This window comes from Arvicanthis niloticus, chromosome 11, assembly GCF_011762505.2.
Source record: "Arvicanthis niloticus isolate mArvNil1 chromosome 11, mArvNil1.pat.X, whole genome shotgun sequence".
NCBI lineage: Eukaryota > Metazoa > Chordata > Mammalia > Rodentia > Muridae > Arvicanthis > Arvicanthis niloticus.
In genome coordinates this window covers 58,379,172-58,404,339 of record NC_047668.1, presented here as the reverse complement: position 1 = coordinate 58,404,339, position 25,168 = coordinate 58,379,172, and the positions used below count along the sequence as shown (strand labels likewise).

At 42.9% G+C, this 25,168-nt stretch overlaps 1 protein-coding gene across 1 annotated transcript in view; it reads right to left on the bottom strand.

Annotated features, from left to right (window-relative positions):
* Positions 1-25,168, bottom strand: part of Alk (ALK receptor tyrosine kinase) — a 698,959-nt gene that overhangs the window by 481,101 nt on the left and 192,690 nt on the right. Inside the window, exon 2 of the mRNA XM_034514490.2 lies at positions 14,938-15,054. Coding sequence (XP_034370381.1) covers positions 14,938-15,054 — 117 coding nt within the window. The remainder of the gene's footprint in view (positions 1-14,937; positions 15,055-25,168) is intronic.

Here is a 25,168-nt window from a genome sequence, read left to right as displayed (position 1 = left end):
GGAAGAATACTGAGAGGGTAGACACGTTTAGTGAGGGCAGCATGGACGGGGGTCCTTGACTGAACAGAAAGGAGGAATTCAGAAGAGCAGCAGCATTCATTTCTTTCTGCTTCAGGACCAGAGTACAGTGTGACCAGTCACCTCAAGCTCCAATGGCTGCCAAGTCTTTGCTTCCATCATGTATTGTATTCTCCTCAACCCATGAGCCCAAGCAAACCTTTCTCTCCTTACATCAGGTCTCACCACAGACACTGCACAGACACTGTGCAGTCACAATGGTCACAGCACAGACACTGAAGATGCTGTGGAGATGGCTGTTCTTTGACTCAAACTCTGTCAACAGTTCGCATCTCTAGAGACGTCTGCACCATCCTCAGGAGACAGATCTATCACTCCTCAGTGTCAGGCCCCTTGACAGTGATTGTGACCTTCAGAAGGATCCAGAGATCTCAATCTTACTGCAGATATCCATTTAGTCTATGAGAAGCTCTCCATTAAAAAATGACAACCAATTATCATGTGCCAATTAAAACTGTAAAAGAAAGAAAGGGAGGGAGATACTATTCCAAACTGCTGAGTGTGCAGCTACAATCAATCACTGTTGCCCAATACTGGATTTTCTTATCAATTCTCTCAATGAAGAAAGATAATGGAACCTTCTAGAAATGATCCGCCTGCTGAGAGAAGCACAAAGCTCTATAAAATAAGTCTTTGGTAGGGCACAGTCATGATGGCTCTAGAACCTGCACACAACACAGCTGAAGAACCTTGGCAGGGCTATGTTCTCTCAACCTGCATTTCTGCATTTGAAAATATAAGGAAAGGAGCATCCTTTCTCCAAAGCACTTGTCATCTCTGGGCCCTCAGACTCTCCTGGACCACAGCTGGAGCTCCTCCTGGTCTCATAGCCAAACTGATGGACCTACAGACATCAGTCACTAGCACTGGAAGGGGATACAGGTATGTGATACTTATTAAAGGAGCCTTAAGCAAGTTGTGCAACTGGTCATGAATGAGCTCTCTCTCTCTCTCTCTCTCTCTCTCTCTCTCTCTCTCTCTCTCTCTCTCTCTCTCTCTCTCTCTCTCTCCGTGTGTGTGTGTGTGTGTGTGTGTGTGTGTCCTGAAACTTACCAGGATAGGGCCACATTTCAAAACCCAAATATACTAACAGTAAACTCAAAACAGTGCTTCAGTGTGAAATGCTGTCATGCAGGAAAATGTACAATAACTGATCTGAGCCATGGTGTAGAATGGATATCTGGAGGGATGGGCAATGGCCTCCTACTTCACTGGTCTAAACTGAGGGTGGAATTCTGGTGTCTAGCAAAGTGTGACACTGACAACAGCAAACAGCTATTTCTGAGGCCTGTGTCTCAGAAGCCAGCAACTAAGGTGGAAATGGGGCTTCCTACCCCAGGCACAAACCAGGAAAAACCACTCAAGGAACAGGGTTCCTGTGATACCTGTAAGAACAACACAGAACGGCAACTGGGAGACTTGGTGTCTTTAGACACTGGATTTCCCCTTGGTTGGGCTTAGAAAATCCATCAGTCTTCCTTTGTATCCAGGTGGCCCTGAGGACCCCCAAATGGCCCTTTGTGTCTCCTAAATCTTCAAAGTGTTAACCCAGAGATGTCCCAAAGGCTTTCTAAATCACCTAATCTAAGTTGAGGCTGGAAACTAGCAACCAATCACCTTTAGTTTTCAAGACATTATCTCAAAATCAGCCATTTTCTAGGTGACCTTGGACATATCAGGAGCCTTAAAGAGCAATTGTAGCACAAAGTTAAGCAAGTATTGCCGAATTAACAAGAGGAGACAATGTCAAGCTTGAGAGTCCCGTGTCATTGACCCTTCCTCTCTGTCAAGAGTGCTTCAGAACTCAAGCCAGCAGTTGCCCAAGGATCTTGTCTCTAGGACAAGTTGTCAATAGACTTTAGAAGGTTGCTAATTTGCATCACCAGACCCATCTTAATATAGATTTCAGTTTATCATGAGGAATAGTCTTTATGTGAGGATCCAGACTCCGGCCTGAAGGAGGTAGTAGCAGAGGGTCCTTTTTAGTATTGTCTCGTACAGCATATTACAGGTGGTTTTGCTTTTAGTAACAATCCAGAGATACAGACTGTTAGAACATTTGAGTAAATGACATTTGAGGTCAAAGCCTTTCTCTTCATTAGACAAAACTGTAGACCTATGCAAGGGAAAGACCTATTCAGAGCCATGTATAGCACTGGTCAGAGTCCTTCACATGATACAAAAGGCATTTCCTCTGCTTGGTAAAGGCCTTTTGAATGGCACATCCCTAGGGAGCACTAAGCTGGAACTAGTTGAATGTCTGAGCGACTGACCACCAGTTTTTACTTCTCCTGGCTCCATTTGTTGGGACATCTATCTGGACTCATTTACCCCATGGCATAGACATCCCAATGTGTTTCTGATAAGTCTGCTTCTGTGTCTTCCATATGAAACCACATGAGGTGTCAGGCATATATGGTGATACTCTTGTCATTGGCCTTTAGGAATATCTGTATCCCATGCAACAGTTCACTAAGCAGACCACGAGAAACTAGCATTCTCAAAACTGTCAGGCTTTTAGGACTGTGCCCAGCACAAGGAAACTCCCCCAGCAGCTACCAATTTTGGGGCACAAGCCAAGGTCTCATTTCCTCAAGAGATCTGTCAGAACCTTTCAACTGTAGACCCTAAGAGTCACTGAGGACTTTGTACTCCATCTGAGATGCATAAACTGAAGCCAGAAGCATTGTGGGGCTTGCCAAAGGATGTACAGTGGGTGGAATGTACAGTTGCAGAAATGGCACCAAAACCCTGTTGTTTTTATTATACTTACTTAAAGCTTTGAGTAACAAACAAACAAAGCAGTAACTTACACAATTAGGAAAATTCTCAAAACTCTATTGGTGTTTGTTGTTGTTGTTTCTGGAATAAGCTGGCAAAACCACACATGGCTAGGTTTCAAATATCTCCCAATGATAAAATGACTCAATTCATCTCCAGGAAGGCTTTTAGGGTTCTCTCAAACTAGATGTGCTCTTCTGCCAATAAACTGCTCTTTGATGGTTGCTGGAAGCTCCCTGCTGGTGAGAAGGTCTATTCATAGGCCAGAAGCTAAAGTGAGAACGGGCTGAGAGAATGCACTGGGCTGGGATGAAGGAGAAAGAGCACCAGAGAGTTCTTGGAAAGTCTTCCAGTACTGTAACAACTGGTCTTGTGCTTTTAGGCAATCCATTTAACCTCTTGAGGCTTGGCTTCCTTATCTATACATAGGGAAGCACATTACCATGAATGATGATGATTAAAACACTGTATCTCCTGTGAACTCTAGGGGCACATATATGGTAATGAACAAAGATATGCTTTTTCACGTGTGTGTGTGTGTGTGTGTGTGTGTGTGTGTGTGTGTGTGTGTGAATATCACTATGTGTGCACATGAATAGCCAAGACTGATGTTTGAAATAATCCTCAATTTATTTTATACCTTATTCAATGGGGCAGGGTCTCTTAAAACCATCGCTCACAGTTATGGCTAATCTCAGCTTGCTGTCTGCCTCCTGTGGCTGGAAATATAGGTGGGTTGTCACAGCCATCAGTCATTTATGTGAGTTCTAGGATCCTAACTCAGGTCCTCACAGTTGTGTGCCAAATGCTCAACCACTAAGCTCTCAGCTCACTTCAGGACATCCTTTCTTAGCTTCATGATAGATGATCTTACTACCTTGACTTCTGTAATGCAGACATATCAGTTTGTCCTCCTTGGGGATGAACTGAGCTGACTTGACTTGCAGGATTCAAGATGTTGGCTACAGTGGGACCCCTCCCTCTCTCCCTGTTTTATATCAACACCTGTGGGTATGAGGCTCCAAGGTGTTTAGGGAAGTAATGCAAGAGTCCTTCAAGGCACATAGTCTGCCTGATGTCAGGCTATGTAAATTTAAAGCTTATCTTTGCTACTTGCCAGCTATGTATTTCAGAGAAAACTGTCAACTATCATTGTTCTTGACTCTACAACATGGTGATTAAATAGAGATGATGTCATGGAACTTTCATGAGGATGCAAATATTCAATAAGTGTACAGGATGTCTGATGTAACGATGTGCACAAAGTTTGCCTTTCCATAATAGTGGGCATAACTTTGGCTGTGGATAAAGTGGATGCATGTCTGGATGCGCACACAAGTATGTACACGAGCATACGGAAGCCCAAGGTTAGCACTGGGAATCATTCTCCATCACTCTTACACCAATTCATTGAGACCGAGTCTCTCAATCAAACCGAGAGCTTACCGCCATGGCTAGTTTTAGGTGGACAGTGGTCAACAGTAGCATTGGATGCACAGTGCTGAGAACAGGGCTGTGCCAAACCTTGTTTCCCTCAAGAGCGTGAGAGGGAGAGTGATGAAGAAGCACATCACTCAACGCTTCCTCTGGAGACCTTAACAGAGATCATGCAACACCATGCACTTCATTTAATCTGCATAGAGCTGTTTCCTGATCAGGATATGGAGTGATGAAATAAACAATTTCAATCTTCTTCTATAACTACCATGCTAAGACTACCCGCCCCTTTTGGGATGGTGGCCAGAGCAAGTCCACTAACATGGCTCTCGCCAGCTGGGGAATGCAAAGCTGGGAGTTCTTCCTTCCACCCCAGGCTTAGATGATTAAGGACTGCTACTTCCTCTTCCTGACTAATTTCCTAAAGGGACACTTGGCCCACCAGTCACCTTTGGTATTAATCCACCAGCTGTCATCAACATCTGGTGACTCACTTCATAACACTAAATACCCAACCTGGCCCCTCTCCACCCCTCACTCACACCCACTATTCATTTATCGTGGGACCCGGGAATTTGAAATCACCCACTTCCTTCCCATCACCCCAGGCCCTGGAATGCATCTGAGAACCAGTCACCCAATTCAAGACATCTGTTCTGCTCACAATCAAGTGCAGAGAAGAAGGGTCAAGTCTCCTTGAATCAATCAATTATATAAATACAGCCTTGGAAGGGGCCAGTGTGAGAGTGCACAGAGTGGTGGTGGACAGGCACAGAAAGCTTAATTCTTATTTCTCTCATCTGTGGCCATCAGAGTGTTTCAATGTACATAATCCATAGGTAGCAAAATGAGATTCTGTCCTTCATCTCAGAAAAGAATATTGTAATTAAAAATTACAGGTATTCTAAAATTAACAAGTTTAGTCTTCTCATTTTATAAAGGGAAACTGAGGCATAAGACAGTCAAGTGACTTGGCCAAGGTAGCATGGATCACAGTCTCGGAAAGTTAGAAGGCTGAGGCTTGAGCCCATATTGGATCTCTAGGAATAGTTCCTGGTGCTCTCATGCTTGCTCTCTGTGAATAAGGATGTAGGTGGAATGGTGTGTCTCAGACAGAATAAACACGGGTACAGAGGACATGGTGAAACCTTAGCAGCCTGAACCACCAGCCAATATGGATCTTTGTAACTTAGATGCTTAAGATGAGAACCCTGGAGAACACCTCTGAGCCATGCAGCATCCATGGGAACAGGAGGAAGCTCATAGGTAGACATGGGAGACCTGAGATGATGCAACACGTTTCTCCCTCTTTCTACTGTGTCTCTGGGAGGCAGTGTCTGCTGAGTGTTGTGAGCAAACCTGAGGTTTGCCAGCTGAATACCAGGCTTCCCTAGCATGTACTCTACATGTCACATACCCGGAGCCCAGCTGATGAAATGGGCTTGCCAATATAACTCTTAAAGTACGCAGACTCTGTGCAGACATGCGGGCTCACAAGGAAGCTGGGCAGTATGTGCATAGCATCCTGAAGACTGATAAGACTTCCACATATAGTAAAGGAATTATTGGGACGTTTGCTGAGAATAAGGGATAGAACAAGATTTGGGCTGGGGAACTATCATTGGCTAACAATATATTTGTGAGTTTTGAAACCATATTACATCCGGTAGTATCGTGATTAAAGATAGAAATACTTTCAGGCTGTGGGAGGCAAAACTAGGTATTTGTGAGTTTTAAATACAAAGCTTCTGGCAGATATATCTATGATGCCAAACCCAGGCTGCTGCTCTCACAGAATGGGGGTCAGAAAGCATTAATGATGCATCCATTCTCTGAGCACATTCAAATCATTCCTCACGAAACCCATAACAACACTGACCCTAGGAATCGTGAACAGTGACACTTTTTAAAATGTCTAATATTTCTGAGCACTTCATACACATTGTACTGCATCTACATGACCCCCTTACTCCCTCTTTCTTGAGCTCCACTCACTCTCCCAAATTAATAATCTCTTATTTATTATTGTTACAAGTATATGTGTGCAAACATGCATATATAATCTATTGAGTCCACTTAACTTTCCTCATGTATGTATGTGTCTAGGGACGACTTCTTGGGATTGGGATCTACAAAGAATCTCATCTGATTCTCCCTCTCCCAAATGACTTGGGCCACCAGTATCTCTTCATCTAAGGGGAAGAGGGACAGAAAGACATTAAGACCAAGAGTGAAAGAAAGAGAACTCATAAGAATGGGAGCCGAGATACAAGTGACTCCCCTTTCCCCACTGCTCTGTACTTTGTCTTTGGACAGATGCTGGGGGACCAGTGGGATGACTACAGAAAGTGGTGACGTAGGCAATATGGAGGCAGAGTAAAGACCATTGACTCTCGAGCTTAATTGCCAGTGTGGTGACCCCCCCTGGAATCCCGCTAGATTTGGATGTGCCCTTGGTGACTATGAGGCAACTACATTAGAAGCTCACCTACATAAGGAGGTTACTGTTGCACACTGTAGCAGGTATTGGGGCAAAGCAATTCTTATCGACTGACAGACACGATGCCCAGATAATGAGATGGGTAAAGCAATTGCTGAAGCCAGAATGGAGACACCAAAAGCACCATAGCCATGCTGTAGAGAGGTAAGGTGCAGGCTTTGCCAAGAGGCAGCCTAGGCTTCAGTCTCCACTTTGCCGCTGTCCTGTGGATAATAGAGTCACCTCTGGGCCTCCCTGTCTTCATCTGAAAGATGAAGCTATTCAACCAGACAGCCGTGGGCCCTGACGGCTCACAATTCCTATGAATTTCTCATTGATGAAATTATTCTAGTCATATTTCTAAATGGACTGGCTAAAGTCCTACACAGGAGAGGTCTTTTCTGATGTGTATTTTTGCATCTGAGGTCACTCCTGACAAAATATTTCATTTTAAGAGGGCTGTCTCTCATGTCCATCAGTCATTTTTCTGCATATGCTTTGGGCACTTACCTTTCTAGGTTGGTTAGAAATGATCTATATACTATAGCTCAGGTGTCCCAAAGCTGTCAAAACAAAAGTCTGTTCCTCAGTCGTGGCTGCAGAATGTAATTTTTACAGCTTGAAAAGAGGGGATAAAAGACTTCCTAACTTTCCATTGGCCATTTCCTCCTGGATGTCCTGAGGTTACTTCAAATGTAACTTGTCCAATGTGGACTTCACCCTCTGCTCCCTCTCTCTTGATGCCTTGGTCACATCCTCTTATTACAAAATGTTTCTCTTCTTCTCTTTTTAGTTAATGGCATCTCTCAACCCAATCACTCAATTTGGTACCCCAGAATAGGTCTCCTCGTTATGATCAAGCTGTGACCAGAATCTCTCTGATACACATCTGTCTTAGTCACTGTTCTATTGTTGTGAAGAGACACCATGACCAAAGCAGCTCTTCTAAAAGAAAGTATTTAATAGAGGCTTGCTTAAAGTTTCAGAGGTTTAGTCCATTATCATCATGACAGGGAACAGGGCAGTAAGCAAGCAGGTGTTGGAACAGATGCTGAAAGCTACATCCTGATCCATGGCAGAGATACACTGGGCTTGGCATGGGCTTTTAAAACTTCAAAGCCCACCCTCAGTGACACACTTTCTACAAGACTGTGCCTCTTAATCCTTCTAATCCTCTCAAATAATGCAAATCTCCAGTGACTACGCATTCAAATATATGAGCCTATGGGGGCCATCCTATTCAAACCACCCTCTTTATCTGTGCTGTCACAGGGAGGCTCAGGTTTAAACCCTTAGCATACTCAGAAGCAACTATTTCCCCGGTCTTGTCCCTGCTGCCCCTTCCCAGTGCATTGATACTCCACATCTCTCCAGCATACTCAGCTATATCAGCTGAACCTGGTCTTGCCTATGATTTACAACTGTGTTCTCCTTACCCAGAATGCCCTCCTCATGGGCTTTTTCATTGTTCCTGGATTCCAAGGCCTAGAGCTTAGTTGTCCTCATCTCAACAATGTCTACCCCGCTCTACAGAACGGGATCTTCTGCCACTGTGTCCCAAGGTGATGTAACTATGCCTCCGCAGCTGCGCTTATGCTAGAACAAGTGGGAATACCTCTTCCTCTACAGTCCGTGAAGGAAGAGAAAGGATCCCACTTGATCTCATCAGTGACATTAAGAACATAACCCAGCACACAGTGGGTGTTTGAAAATGGATCTTTATAATCATTCCCTGTATTGCTGGAGACACACTAAGTGGGGGGGGGGTGATCTAGGTTACATAAAGATGCAGCAATAATCCATGAGAGAAAGATCAAGGTTGGGATGAGTTTTAGGGACATCCCAGGGATGACAGCTGAAACTAGCAGGACAAGGAACATGTGACAATAAGAGATCAGTGAGCCGTAGTGATTTCCTCTCCCTCCCCAACCATTTTCTCTGTCTGTAACAAGGATTTTCAGTGGGTTTCTTAGGACCCACTTTTCTCATATTAATTCCACTTAGTCAATTATTCTTTTCTCTTTTATTCATCCATTTTTCCCTTTCTGCCTCCCCTTTGCTCACTGTGCCTCTAACATAAAATGTTCATTCATATTTATTCACTGCCTTTATGCATCTTCATTTTAATGGCATATGACTAAGAGGGGCATTTTAAACATACTTCTTCTAAGCCAGCTGCTTTCTATTGAATTTTTGTGGATTGATTCCATTGGCTCCCAGCAGGTCATGGCCTTGAGGTGACAGATGGTCCATGTTCTTGGGTCTTGTATGACTGCTAGCATTATTGTTCCCTCTGGGACTTAGAGGTTTTGGTGAATGCATCCAGAAGCCTTTTGCTTGCCATCTTGCAGATAAGAATACAGATGCATGAGCTGGGAAATGACTTGATTTCTCAGCTCAGTGGAACAGAACTGAGTGATGAACACAAAAAGCTCTCCTGGACAGGGCAGCGGAGTCACTCAGGAAGCTTCCAGCCTTGACGGTGGTCCATGGGGGAGTCTGGGGACTACCTCTCAGTATGATGCCAGGCTCCTGAAGGCCAGAACGGCTGACTGTGGGCATTCACATTAAATATGTGATTGCAGAAATGTCATCAAGCTGACTTCCTGCTAGAACTCCAAAGGAACTCCCACGGGGGTGCTGGAGGACCCTTTGTTATCCATCTTTGATTCTATGTTAGGTTAATATTTTTTTGAGAGATAGATTTAATTTACCCAGTCCTTTTAATCAAAGAAACTGATACATTAACAGGTTGAACGGTAGTGGTAGCAGCAGGAAAAGTAATTAAAAAGTCTGATTTTTCTCTCCAAAAACAGCAGCTATTAAATTAAATAGATCTCTCTGGTCCCAAAAGAAGACAAAGTTTCAATAGAACTTTTATTCAAATCATAACAAAGTCTTCTGTATTCTCAAATGTCTGAAGGAATATTTCATTTTGTGAGAGTCAAAGTTGTGGGTTTGAGTTGGAGGAATGGATGGATGATGGTTTGTATTTAACTTTTAGGGGTATCATGACAAAGCCCAACAAACTGGACTACTTAACATAAGAAAATGTTATTCCGCCATGGTTCTGGGGCAAGATGTTTGAAATCAAGCTTTTGTCAAGGCCATATTGCTTCTAAAGCTCCAGAGGAGACTCAGACCCTTACCTTTCTTTTAGTTACTATCATTGCCATAATACTTGGTACTCCATTGAAGTGGAAAGTCCTGGTTTCTTTGGAAAGTTGGTTATGGCAAATAATGTTTTGCTGGGGCACACAGGTGAAAGGATGTTTTGCTAAAGCAGACACATGCAAGAATGTTTTGCTGAAGCAGACACAGGTGAAAGGATGTTTTACTGTAGCAGACATGTGAAAGAACATGTGATGTTTAGAAAGAATACGAATATGACCCCACAGATGGGGGAGCTTGAGCATTCATTCACTTCTCTCTGACTCACTATTCTTCCCTGAATACACACATGCATTGGTTCACCTCACACTGTGTTGCCAAGGTTCACTTGTGGTGACGTCATAGAAAGTACCTTGCCAAAGAACGTCTAGTGAGGTTCCTATGGCTTTTTGCCACTCCCTTGGACTCATGCTGGTTGGTGAGCCTCGTGGTTTCTTCTGGATTGAACTGCAGTGGCTGATTTGTGTGTGATGTCTGCCAAGTGCATTGGACTGCAGCTCCTGATTCCTATTTGCAGTTTGCTAGTGGATCAGACTGAGAACAAGAAGATTGGAATTGTCCCCAAGTAACTATTTCTAAACAGGTCCACTTCTCCCATATCCTAATAACCTTTCTTTTTCATTACCTCTGGTGAGTGGTGGGCTAGAGAGGAGGTTGAACCCTTATTAAAGTAGGCTGTGAAAAAATATGCTTACACTCCATGGCATACAAATCATGGCCCTAGTCTCTGAATTGTTAGTCACAGGGTCTTTGCCCAATGTATATCTTGTGTCTGTGGTATCTACTCTCATAAGCCCAGTAGTTGTATGTGATCTGGGTCCAAGGAATTCCTTGTGTCATCATTTTAACTTGATCATAACTGCAAAGATACTATGCTCAAATAAAGTCTCATTCACAGATAGTGAGTCCTTAGTATTGAACATATCTTTGGGGGGAACACAATGAGCCCCATAATAAAGGGCACTGTCTAAAATGAGAAAAGTACTTAAATATATGAGATTATTTATATTGCCAAAGGGTTCTACCCACATGTTCCTAGGAAGTGAGTTGTTGAGTGTGTTTGGGATGGTCTCAGTTCAGAGATATAAAATGTTTGTTCTACAAATAGCCAAGGTTTTGAATATCAACCCGATCATTCAGCCCTAACATTAGGCCATTCAGAATGAGTGACTGTTGTCTACGGTTTATCTTTGAAATAGCTTTGTGATGTGACAGAACACCATGCAGCAAGGGGTGAATACATGAATCTGAGATTGAATTTATCTTCTCTTTAACTTAGCAGCCTTCCTAATAAACTCTCACCTTCCGTTGATATTTCTGTAAACATGGAATATAAAATAATTTCCATCCACTATAATTTCATAATAACACTTAAATGAGAAAAAATGCATGAGAGAGGGTATTGTAAAGTATCACATTTTTAAAAATGAATAGAAGTACCCTTTATTTTGGTCATCCTGGGAATAATCTCTAGATATTCTGTTTAAAATATTGATCCAGGAGCTGGAAGTATAGTTCAGTTCATAAGATTCTCGCCTTGCAAGTATGAAGACCCAAGGAAAATGCAAGCATGATACAGCCCATGCACATAATGCCTATGCTAGGGATGTGGAGACAAGAGGGTTATTGGCACCCACTGGCCAAGCAACCTAGTATAACTGTAGAGCTCCAGACCAATGAGAGAGCCTGTCTGAAAAGAGGTAGACAGTGTTCATAAGTATGACACCCAAGGTTGTCCTCTGCACTCACACACATACACTTATGCACATAAACATACTTACAAAGTGATAATAAGATAGCAATCTGGTTCCTCAGCTCCAGAGTGGCCAAAAATGAGAGTTAAAGTTAGAAAGAATACCATCTGTTTCTGTGGTTCTAGAGCCCAAGGAAATCAGACTCCATTTTGCAACCCCAGAATTTTTATTCTTGAAGCACCCAGCAGGACATGCTGGGGGAAGACATTTGTATCTGGGTGCCTCCCCAGAGCCCAGTCCTTCAGCCGAGCCTACAACTAAGTGCCTAGACATAAGAGCCAATGATGAAAAAATATGGGGGTGAACTTTCTTCATATATCCCCTTTCAAAGACTTGCTCCACTTTCAAAGCCTTGGAGAGGGATGTGTAGCTCTCAGCTCCCCATGATAAAATTATCTGGCTAACGCCATTCAAGACAGAGGCCAGAGAGAGCTGGAATCTGATACTGAATGGCACTGAAGAGAATATATTTTATACAACATAAAAGGTCCCGACGTAAATTAGAAGAAATATTGGGAGCCTTCAAAAAGGTAGGTCAAACTTTTTCCTCAAGCAGATAATTATAGGCTGGGGGTGAGTAAATCTTATTAGCCTCTTTCTACCTCATCTCTTCTCATAAAACACTAGCAAGAAGAAAGCCACTCTCCATTCAGAGTGGACAGATTGCCTGAGAGAGGATTGGCCTGTGGCTGTCAATCATGTCATCCATGGTTGGGTTGTTGATGTTGCTTTCACCACCCCCACCTGTCACCCCAGGATGAAGCTTAAGCCAGTCAAGCAAATGTGAAGTTCCACACTAGGCTGGCCAAGACTCCATGGTGTCTCCAAATCTGAAGAACTACACCCCTTCAGGCAGCAATTTTCCAGTTAAATTTCTCTGCCCTTGTTTGAAGACTTAAAATTAATGAAGTTGTTAACATTTTTTGAAATGTCTTTCCTGGCAGGTGAAAGGTATGAATTTATTACCCATGAGCCTGCTGGCCTTTTTGATTCATAGACATGGAGGCTGAGCCACACAAAACACCGTTAGGAGATAGGAGTCTAGCCCTAAATCTGACATTATCTTTCTCTGTGCTGGGTCTCAGGGTGAGTCCTCACTGTCACTCACTGGCAATGGGCTCAGCTGCCTGCAGGTTTCTTTATCTAGCCTATGACCTCTGAGAAGCCAGGACCCAGCCTTACTCATCCTTAATTTTGCATCAGGTCCAGCATCTGGCATAGGGGGGTAGCCATGTGGTAAACACACTGATGTGGACACAGAAATGGAGGTGTTGGTGGTGATCATGCAGTCTCCACAGGTCTCCAGAACTAAATATGGCAAGAAGATGGAAAGGCTCTGAAAGCATTACCATACTTCATCAAGGTGCCACCAATACTTCTAGCATGAACCAACACTATGATGGAGGGGGCACTGACATTGTGGTCCAGCACTTAGACACTAACTGGCCAATAATTTAAGTATGATCAACAAAGAACAGAAATCATGAGCTTCTGGGCCATGAGGGCAGTTTGAGAGGGATTGTAGAAACCACTTGATCTAGTTTTTGCCCCAGTCATTCCAGTTAAGGAAGGTGGGACTAAGAGAGAGGAAATGGATTTACCTTGTGCAAGTGGTGCATAAGTTGGGTGTTAACTAAACTCCAAAGGCTTTCTGCCTTTGATCTGCAAACTCTCTCAGTGTCCTCTATAGGAAACCAATAGTTGTTGTCTGTGACACACGAGATAGACTTTTAAACATTCTACACTGTATAAAAGTTTTCCTCCAGCGATAATCCATGACTTTGAGAGAAAACTCCACATGTTATCTTAAGACCAGTTGTATAAAACATCTGGTTACAAAGCATCAACCACACAAAAGACAAGTTTCTGATTATTTATAGATACTTTGTCTTATCATAAGATGCTATTCGGTGTCTGGTTTAAGTAAAATCAAGAAGTAATTCTCATCTGGAGTCTCCCAAAACCCACTGTGCCTCCTCTCCCTCTGGGGATACTCAGAGTGGCAAATAGCATCTCAGCTCAGAGTAGAATCCTAAACTGCTTAAGGGGGTTTTATGCTTTTCTTTCTTTCAATTTGAAATGAAAGGTGCCTTTAATACAAACCAAGACTAACCGTGTAATAAATGAGGGATGGCAGGCTTCTGACTGGAGCTTTTCTATAGCGTGTGGAACATCTCTGTTGGGTGTACTTTAAATAGGTTAGGCCCAAGGGCAGAGACTGAGAAGCAGGAATAGGTAAATATGCCCAGAAGGGCATCTAGAACTCAGCACTGTACTGGGTTCATAAATACTTAATTGAATTAGGTCTGATGAGAGAATTCTATATCGGGAAGCCTTCTGCTTTCATTCATCATACATAAGCCTTTAGCGGGATCTTCCAGGGAAGGTATAAAATGGGACGTGAACACAGCATTGTACCTGCCCTCAAGGGGATTACCCCAAAAAGATGAAGAAATGTAGGTACTCCCTGGAAAAGTCCCAACTCTCTCCTAACCCTGATGTTCCAACAGCAGAGCTCCTGTTACTGTGAGCTTTGAGGCTGAGCACCAAGAATGAATAATTGCATACCTTGTTAAGACAACTTCCTGAGGATTCACAGGCCAGCTGCTCACAAGTGGAGCTGGTGGCCTCCTGGGGCAACAGAAGTATAAGAAAACAAATGAGTGGGCCCACTTGGATACTGTTAAGCTTAGTTTGTGCATCTGTACAACTGAGTTAAACCAGCTCTCTTGACCTCTGAGGCTGTTGCACAGTCAAAAGAGCAGAGATTATGTTTGAGAATAAAAGTTAGCCAAACACAACAGAATGACAGAAGGGGTCCTGGAAGACCTGCGCCCTCCCTAATAATAACCCACTCTTATGCTACACGTAAGAGCTTTAAATCCAGAAAACTACAATCAAATACAAATACACACCAGATCTAATGGACAGTGAAAGGAACCAGATCAGGAAGGCTTGGAGGATGAAATGTGTGAGCCAGAAAGGCCTTAGCTTTCTCCTGGATTCACAATGCAAAAAAAAAAAAAAAACAAAAAAAAAAAAACAAAAAAAAACATCTTTCTGGAATGGTCTGGTGGTGTCCTTGGTTACCCTTGGGGATCAGAGGGTACAGTAACATGTGTCTTGCTATAGAGGACTGATGGATTCCTGGAAGGCTAATGACCACAAGTGGAGACTCAGAGCTTCCTCAATTAAAAGTGAAGGTGTGTCATGCATAATTGTCAAACACACACTTACCATATCGACTGCGGTGAGACAGGAAAGGGAAGGAGTCTTTCATCGTCCAGGTCAGATTCCACACAAAGTTACCAGGAGGAGAAGGCATTTCTGAGAGTGACTCCAAGGAACTGTGACCTGGACACAAACAAAGGAGAGAACATTGGTTCTTGTGCTTAGGATGGGTCTTCTAGATGTCACTCAATATCACCAAAAATGAATGTTCATAAAAAAGCATCCTGGATATTCAACAGGACGATGAGCAAGTAGGCTAAGGCGGGAACCGACACAGTGGATCTCAGGCCTGGGATGTACATTTTCTATTAAGGGGAGCAATATCTGAGAAGTCTGAATACTGTGAGCAAGTCCGTGCTGAGGCTCCCTGGAAGATGAACTAGAAGCCAGGCAGCTTAAGGGCTCAGTCTAATAGCTCTATCCAAAGTCTATTCTGCTGGTAAGAATTTGTGCAACTTTATAGAGAACTTCGATTCATCTCATTCAAATAATGCCTCTATCCCTACACTCAGGCTTGTAACTTCATCCGATGTTGTTTGCTTGGGTTATTGCCTTATCAATGAGAGGGTTGAAATTGCACTCAGAAGCTACGAGTACTTGACAATTATGTTATTTTCAGGGAGGAGGGGAGCTACATTATGGGTTTCCCATGTCTGAGAGGCTACAGAGCCAGAGAGGACAAATGTTTCTGATTTGCATGAGTGAAAAAAAAAGGGGGCTGAGAGAAAAGAGCAGAATGGCATTAGTTCTTTATTTAACAGAACCTCAAGTGGGTTTTGTGGTGAAAAGCCATTATTATCTATCTACGAAGCAAATGAGCACACTCTGCAAGTTCATACCACGCTCTTCCCTGAAAACCCTTCTAGCTATCACTATTCGCCAAGGTTTTATGGTGGGCAAAGCTTCTTCTTCTTTTTTTATTTTAAGAAGAAAAGGTGTGAAAATTGGTTGTTTAGCAGCTATGGTATGTGTGGTGGAGCTGAGAGAGGGAAGGGGGAAAGAAGGAAGCTAGGGTTTTTTCCTCAGTTTCCTTGGCGCAAACCCCTGCTCCATCCTTTAGTCCTGTTACAGGACAGTCATGACAGGATGAAGGGGAGGAATCAGCAGCCACAGGAGGCCAAAGCATTTTCTCTGCTTCTGCCTTGCAGCCTCTTAGACACCTTCTAGAGCAGCAGCAATTCAGAACTACAGACTGTCTCAAAAAGCAAGGCGACACAAACAAAAACTCAGGTTGGGAAGATTGCTCAATCAACAGAGTGCTAGCCGTGTGTCTGAATGAGATGCCTGTCCTCTCCATTTCAGAATCGACCCCTCACCATGCACTTTGAAAATGGCTGGCTAAGATGCCCATAGCAGTTTTCTGATACTGCTTCATCTCTCTAATCTTTCTATAGGCACTTGGGTAAAGCTGACAACAGGGCCCCATACTCTTCTAGCTCTAACTGGTAAGAAATGATTCCTGTCCTCTCACACATCTGAAGGAGAGGACTCCTGAGTGCCTAGGAAGGAGACCTTTACTTTCCTCTCACATCTGGTCTCTAGAAATTAGAAGTGAATTTGGAGCTACATCTTCCTGTAGCATTTCTACAAAATGGCTCAGAAAGTGCATGGTAAGGGCACAGGAGTTATGCAGGCAAGCTCTAGGGAGCATTTATTTCACCCGTACTGCTTCAGAGTGAGACAATGAGACTCAGACAGGGGAACTCAAGGCTACATGAGTTTTCTTGGGTAGGGTGAGACATTTTAAGAATCAATAATATGACTGTATGTGAAGACATACTCTGTAACATCAGCACTTGGGATGCTAAGGCAGAAGGGTTATGAACTTGGGGCCAGCAGAGGTGACATAGTAAGACTATCTGCAAGACAGAAATATCGATAAATCAGGCTGTAAAGATAGCTCATTCAATAATAAAGTACTCGCTACACAAGGATAAGGGCCCAAGTTCAATCTCCAGAACCAATATATCCGTGTGTGTGTGTGTGTGTGTGTGTGTGTGTGTGTGTGTGTGTGTATTGACACATGCTTGGTTTGGTTTGGTTTGGCTTGGCTTTTGTTTTGTTTTGAGTTAGGGTTTTTGCTATGCAGCCTTGGTTGGATTGATACTTGCAATGTAGACCAGGCTGGCCTCAAACTTAAAGAAATCTGCCAGCGTCTGCCTCCTGTATCTGGGATTTAAGGGGTAAGCTACTAGTCCCAGTCAGTAGCAAATGTATTTCATCCAGACACTGGAGAGGCAGAGACAGATGGCTCCCAGAGGCCTCACCTATTCAGGAAGATGCATACTGTTGAGAGATTCCTGTTTTGAAAAACAAGGTGGACAGCTACTGAGGAATAGCGTGGTGTTCTCTGGGCTACATATGCATCTTCAACACCTGCACATACACCCATAACACATGAAAAGGAAATAATGCACACAGGCATGCAAGCATGCACGTGCATGCATATACAAATAAATAGAATTAAAGAAAATAGGATGAATTAAGCAGATATGGCCTACGTACTACACTAAATATTTTAAACATATGATTTCATTTACTTCTTACAATAGCCTGTTATTTGTCCCCTCAGTTTGAAGCTAAGTAGACTGAGGCACCTTTATTGAAGACTTAGACAGAGGGCAGGACATCAGAGAGTCAACTCGCCAGGTCAGCCTGATGCTAATGCCCAAACATGTAGGGCCACTCCACAGGGGTCCCCACAAACTGTTGGCAAGTAGACACTGGTTCTCTACAATGCCTGCCAGGGCTCCATAAGTCGTGTTCAAGGTCAGAGGTTACCACCAAGCATGGCCACCGAGTTAAGGGTCTGAGAAGATGACAACTAAGCCTCTGTAGTGAATGAATATGAAGAAAAACTGTCAACTCTTCCCGAGTCATCAGCTTAGCTCACATTTTGATCAGTCTTGAAGGAACACCAAGACTAAGTGTCTGCGATGTTTGCAAATGATGTCATTTTTCATAACCTTTCTGTTTGGGAATGGTATTTACTTTTTCCTGGATGAGAAGGAAAGGGTAGACTTCAGGAAGCACTTATGAGTCTGAGTGGGCAAAGAATGGCAGATGACTCTTTTAACCTGGAAGAGGTCCAGGTAATATATTCAGGTTAAAAAAAAATGTATCTGAAAGCGTTCAAAATGCAAGTCTCTGATGGCTGGCTGAATCATGACCCAACAAGGAGATGTGGAGAGCACTGTAGGTTGTCTCTACAGATAGAGGTTTACTCATTGCTATAGAACTACAAAGTCCAACAAAATATTGGACATCCTCGATGCTGGGTACTAGAATAAGAACAGGAAGTTGTATACTGCCCTTACAGAAACTCGTAGAACTCTGGGCTCACAGGAACCCCTAGAACAATGGCTCTCAACCTATACGTCACAACCTCATTGGGAGGGGGTGTCAAAAACCACTTTCAAAGGGGTCACCTAAGGCCATCAGAAAACACAGGTATTTATATCACAAGTCACAATGCTGGCAAAATTACAGTTATTAAGTAACAACAAAAAATAATTTTATGGTTGGGGGTCACCACAACATGAAGAACTGTATTAAAGGGTCTCAGTGCTAGGAAGGTTGAGAACTACTGCCGTAGGTCCCTGGGGAAGCTGAGCATAGTGATTTAGCCAGAAGAAACTGTGGGATAACCAATGAGAAAATAGCAAAAGGACACCCCTGCCTGCATACCTGAAAAGGTGACGACCAAGGAGAACACAGCCTACATAATGAACTTGCCTGCATTTGGGACAGGAGAAAATGCTAATCATAGCTCATTGAATGTGCATCACTTTAGAACACACAGGCTTAAATACTCTCACTGCTCAGTGCAGAGTAAAGGGGCTACATGCTCCCTTCAGAGTCCCTACCCCTCCTTATCTTTGTTCCTGGTGGGAAAGGGGCCTTTGAGCATAAAGAAAAACTATGCATTAAGAAGCAAGCCATTTAATGAAGAGAAGCAGGGTGTGAGGGTGGATGTTAATCCCAAAGATTTGAGGAGAAAGACCACCAACCCAAATCATCTTGGGCAAATTAATCAAAGCATGCAATTAATTAATGCATGCAATTAATTAAAGCACAGTTTTAAAAATTCATGTACATGGGCTGCCTCCTCCTAAGTCTGGGTTCAAGAGATCAGCAATGAACATGGGCAGGATTGGGTCTTTATAGCTCAGGGGTAGAGGGTTGCTAAATGGGGAATTTGTCAAGCAAATAGGTGGGATTGCAGGAGCAGAACAACAAAGTAGTCATAACCCTTTGACACAAAGGGTTGCAAGATGGTCATAACAGCATTTTGAAACAAAGCCATAGTTACCATTTTCTGAAACAGTCAGAATAGAACCATTTGTAGTTAAGGTTATAGGTGGGGCATAGCCCAATCCTTGAGAAGCAAAAATTTACTCTAAAACAAGAATGAATCTAGTTTGTTTTTACTGTAAGCCTAGGATGGAGACAGGCTGACTTTTCTTTGGGCTTCTACTGTGGAAGATGCTTCTAATGGGAAGCTGTGGAGTGGACAGGGCCTTGGCAGCACACACTGAGCAAAGGTTTATAGTTGGCAAGATGTGAATTAAGCCACTAGCTAAAGCAGGATGAGTCTTAGACTCCAGGGAATGAAGGGTAGACAGGAAAGAGAGGAGTGTGGGCAGGAGATGAGCTTCCTGGTACCCAAGTGAGCAGCACTGGTGGCCTAAGGAGGTAAATGGAAAGAAACTCCCCCTGGACTGGGGGACTAGTGACCGAATACTGTAAGATGCCTCCTCCCTCTAATGATCCCCTGAATCCTCCTTAGGCTCCTCAGGGTCCTGAGACATTGTAAAGACGCCAAGTTTTTGCACCGTTCTCTTTCTGCCCACTCCCTCCATGCTGTTTTTAGCTTAGATTCCAGCTCTGTCTGTCTATAGTCATTCCTGTGCCCACCGTCTTAAAGACTTTGCCTATTGCTCCTTCACAGCAGTTTGGAAGCAGCTGGATGTGGTGCTGAGGAGGAGGAGGAGGAGAGGAATACACAATGAAGCTGATAAATCTCACTTTGAATGCACCAACAGGAATGCCCAGGACTGCTTAGAAATCCCATTCTATACCCTGGCCAACCCAAGTCATTCTAGCATGGCTATTTCCAGCTTTAGATCTTCAAAGCCTCTCTTTCACTCGTCTTTTCAGTCAACAGCCTTGTTTCTTAGTTCACTGAGGAAACTGAAATATGTACTCATGACCAGGAATTAGAACCTGGGTGCACTACCACCACTCCTATTTGAAGGATCCGCTGTAGTATCAATCCCTTCTCAGGGTGCTAATCTTATCCTCAAGAAGTCTGCTGTTGCAATGGATCCCCCTGGCTCCAGAATCAATGATTTATTCCCTTCACAAAGTACCAGGCTCATCTCAACCACAGAAAGCATGAACCATCTTTAGACTCTTCTTCAGACACTAACAACATGGCGGCTTTCCTCTAAAGCCAAATCTCTCCATGAGTTTGTCTCTCCATTCTTCCTGACACCTTCCCTAAAATATAGTTTTTATAAGAAAGCAAGATTTTGTTGTTTCCACTCACTGCCAACCCTAATCTTGATCTTCCAAACCCTCTGCACAGTGTTTGACCCAGCTGACACTTCCCTGCTTCTTGAACATCTTATAACACAGTTGGTCACTCAGTCCATGGTTGCTTCTAACACTGGCCAGAGGTCCTGCTCACTGTTCTTTGCCAAATGGCCCACACTAAACAGAAAACTCTCCACTTTTTGCCAGCCCTTGTCTGGGAAATTTTATAGCTAAACATTATACTGTGTCTCAGTGGTTCTGACCAAATGGCAGTGACCAATGACCAAGAAGTTCAAGGTATCCCAGGACCTAACTGAGAACTCTTGGCTGATCAATAAAGAGAATGACTTTAAAGAAACTCACAGCAATCTAGATCTGCATATTCATTCACATTGCATTAGTACCTTCAAAAACTCAAGATGCTTTTTTTTTTTCCCTTAGAGAACCACTCAGTGAATTTCTCCTTGCCTGGTGTGAAAATAAGCTCAACTTTAAAGAAAAAAAAATCTGTGGGATATTTGCCTTCCCTTTTGAGGCTTTTGTAAGTGTTGAGAAACATGGGTATTCTTTCCATCTAAACTCACTGCCAGGAAAATCTCCTGCAGTTGCACAGATTTAAATACCATCTCTATGCAATGTTACTAGACTTATATCTCCATGCCCAGTCACTCATTGAAAATGCAAAATATATCTGCTCACCTACATCAGATCTCCATTTTATTGTCTGTCCATTTTCTTGCCTGATAAACATTTCAGATGTCACATGGGCAAACTCAAAGTCTTTATACCTTTTACCTAAAGCTGATTTCAGAATCTTAGTTAATACTAATGCTTAGCTCCTTGGGCCAAAAGCTGAGAAGCAGTCTCACACTTCCTGTCAATTCATCCACCATTCTTGATGGCTCCACTTGAACTGTATGCTTTCTCTCCATCACCTCTCAACCTGACTACTGCTGTCTGTGGCAACCCAGCGGGTTTCCCTGCAATCTGTCCTTCACACATCAGTTAGATTGACAATCCACCCCTGGAAATTTCTTTCTATTGCTTAGCTTCAAAGAACTCCATATGATCTGACCCCTAGTTCGTGCTCTGATTTCATGTCTAACCATTTTCCCTTTCCTGTGAGCTCAGGCTTATAGGATGCCTTGCTGTTCTTCAAATTCATCAGGGGCACTCTCATCCCAGGGCTCTGCATGGACCAGTCTCTAACCTCACCTCAGAAACATGTGGCCACTCTTTCCTTTCCTTCTGTACAGTTGTATTTCCTTAGAAAAAGTTTCCCTGATCACTGTTGAGAATCCAACATTCATTATAAACCACTCTTTCCCTCCCCCTTCTATTATTTCATATATATATATATATATATATATATATATATTCTGGAACTAGTCATTACTGTTAGCGGACTTGGTACATAGTAGGCACTCAACAAATACTTGTCAAATGAATGAAAGAAAGTCCTGGAAGAATATTAGTAATTTTGAAACTGTTTACATTAGTTACTTAACCTCAGATTCAATACATACTTGGAGGAATATCAATTTTCTGAAAATGATGATAAGAATATAAATAAAACATGTTCTAAAATTTCCCAGGTTTCAGTAGGGGCAAAACAAGACAACATGTGAAGGTGACACACTATTTAAATACTGACTATGCTATTCTGTGTGTGGATGTAGGCGAGTGTATGTGCATGCCCATGTGTTCCTGATCACATGTACTCGTACGTCTGGAGGCCAAAGATACTTTCGTTGCCTTATTACTTGAGACAGGGTCCCTTCATTAAACCTGAGTTCACCAATTTACTAGACTATCTGGCTAGCAAGACAACACAGCTTACAGGGATACATCACCACACCTAGCTTTCACACAAGCACTAAAACAGATGTTTAAACTCAGGTCCTCCAAGCTAGTGTAGCACTTTCCAACTGAGCTATCTCCCCAGCCACTTATGTCTTAATGTCTTATGCTTCTATACCCTCTGTAGAATCCAAGTTCCTTTCCAATATGGAGGAGATCCTGTATCACTAAATACAACGTCTAAAAAGTAAAATGCTTGCTCAGAGGACTCTTCTGCTATTCACTAGATGACTATTGACTATCAACTATCTTGAATACCCAAATTTCATCCAATAGGTTATGTCTATATTTCAGATCTTCATTTTTTTATGTGTCCTGCAGTGTGTCCATTAATCTAAGCCAATCTACATAACAGTGGATTTATCATATTTGTGTCAATAGAAGTAATAACAAGCTATGGCATGTGAGCCAGCTATTTATGTGACTGCCCTATGTTCCCCCGTGAACCATGTTTTACAAACCCACATCAATAAAATGTAACAAGTGCGTCTATTTGAAACACCCCTGGAGTGCTTGTGCCATCCTGGTCCACATTTTAGTTATTTATTTTCCTTCCAACAATAAAATAATCACTATGCCACCTCATTTGAAAACACACTTAATAATGCATTATTTTACAATGATTTTGTGTCACACAAGACAAAGCCTAATGTGGTCAAATAAACAGCCATCCAGATGTCACACTGTAGTAAGCAGGCAGAGTTGTATGAAGAACACAGGGAAGGCCTCGTGTGGGGACTGGCAGTAAGGAAAATGGTTTGACATTTACTGAGCTAGCCCACACCTGTTGATGGAGAGGAACACTCTTGGTGAAGTCAGCCAGGCATAAGTGTTAACTGGTGATGATGGAGTTTTGCAACAGGCAGTGAATTGAGTCTAAAAAGCAGAGATGTGATTTTTTTTAGAGAAAGGAAAAGAGGGAGATGGCAGATGTACTCTTTATCCTAAAGAACCAGACCTCCCACACCTCTGCTGGGCTGGAAAACGAGGGGGTTGAACTAGCTTCTTGCTAACAACCCCTCTGGTTCATGCATATTTGCCTTTCTATACTCTAAGCTCTCACATTTTTCTTCCAGCTGGCTCATTCAGAGAGGCGCTATTAGTGTCAGGGGTGGAATCTGAATGGGATGAAACAACCCCTGCTCCGGCTCACCTTTCTCCACTCCTTCCTGCCAGAAACGTGTATGCTTTTTCTTTGGAGAGCAAGTCCTAAAGCAAAAATTACTCTCATAATAGTCTCCTGTACCACTGAAAGTCAGCTTCAACACATGTTTCTTGCTTTTCCCCATGTCCCAAGAGATCCTGGTTATAACTGTGGAGTTGATTCAGTGGTGAAGCACATCTGTCAGCCTGGGAAAGCAGGGACTCCTTTCAAGGCACAGCATTAAAATTAACACCATGGAACACAAAGGAAATCACTACTGTGGCCCCTGCTCTCAGAGAGTTAATTACGCCAAATAATGACTACTGAAAGGTAGAGACACACCAAGAAGGGAGTCCTGTACATAAGCACAGAGAAACCTTTACACACAAATGACTGAAGCATGTAAACCTGAAGCCTAACGATTTCACTGCTTTTGACCTTTGTGTTGCTTTGGATGAAAATGACCGCCCCTGGGCTCATGTATTTGGTTGCTTGGTACCCAGTTGGTGGAACTGTTTGGGAAGGATTAGGAGCTGGGACTTGGAGAAGCTGAGTCACTGGGAGTAGGCTTTGAGGTTTAATATCTCTCTCTCTCTCTCTCTCTCTCTCTCTCTCTCTCTCTCTTCTCTTCTCTTCTCTTCTCTCTTCTCTCTTTTCTCCTCTCTCTGCATGCTGCTTCTGTAAGACTTAGCTCTCAGATACTGCTCGAGTGACATGCCTGCCTACTCCCATGCTCTGTGTCATGATGATCATGTATTCTCGTCCTCTTGAACTGTGAATGCCAATAAAGGTTTTCCTTTAGGGGCTAGAAAGATGGCTCAGAGGTTAAGAGCGTTGTCTGCTCTTCCAGAGGTCCCGAGTTCAATTCCTAGTAACCACATGGTGGCTCACAACCATCTACAATGGGATCTGATGCCCTCTTCTGGTGTGTTTGAAGTTAGCTACAGTGTACTCATATACACAAAATAAATGAATAAATCTTGTAAAACAGGTTTTCCTTTATAAGTTACATTGGTCATGCTCTCTTATTATAACAATAGACAACCCTCCCATGTCTTTCCCCATTCATAATCTTTCACATGTTCTACAACCTTATTATTAGTCTCTAAGCTTTTGTCCAATCTAATATAGACCTAAGATATCTCACCTCTGCCTTCCTATAGGATTTTTCTTTTTTTAATTTTTTTTGTTTTTCTTGCTTTTATTTGTTGTTACAGAGCCCAGGCTGGCTTTCTGGGACTATATATGTGTCACCATCTAGGAAATCCTCTTTTAAATGATCAATCAAATCTATGTCCCTTAAGGTCCCTATACTCCATCAGCCGGACCCCCATCAAAACAGTTGATCTAGGATTCATCTTATGCCAAGTAAATCTTGAACTTGGTCCTTGCCTGCTTGACCATCGAGGCTGCCCAAGGACGGGCATTTAGACTACTCTTCAAACATGTGGTATCAGCTACCTTGGATGTTTACGACCATGCATTGCAATAGTACATTAACTTTATTCACAAATTCTAGCCTTCAGATGTATTGTTCATGTTGGATTTCATTTTTCCTTTCTTTCCTTTCTTTCCTTTCCTTTCCTTTCCTTTCCTTTCCTTTCCTTTCCTTTCCTTTCCTTTCCTTCCCTTTCCTTTCCTTCCCTTTCCTCCCTTTCTTCCTCCCTCCCTCCCTCCCTCCCTCCCTCCCTTGGA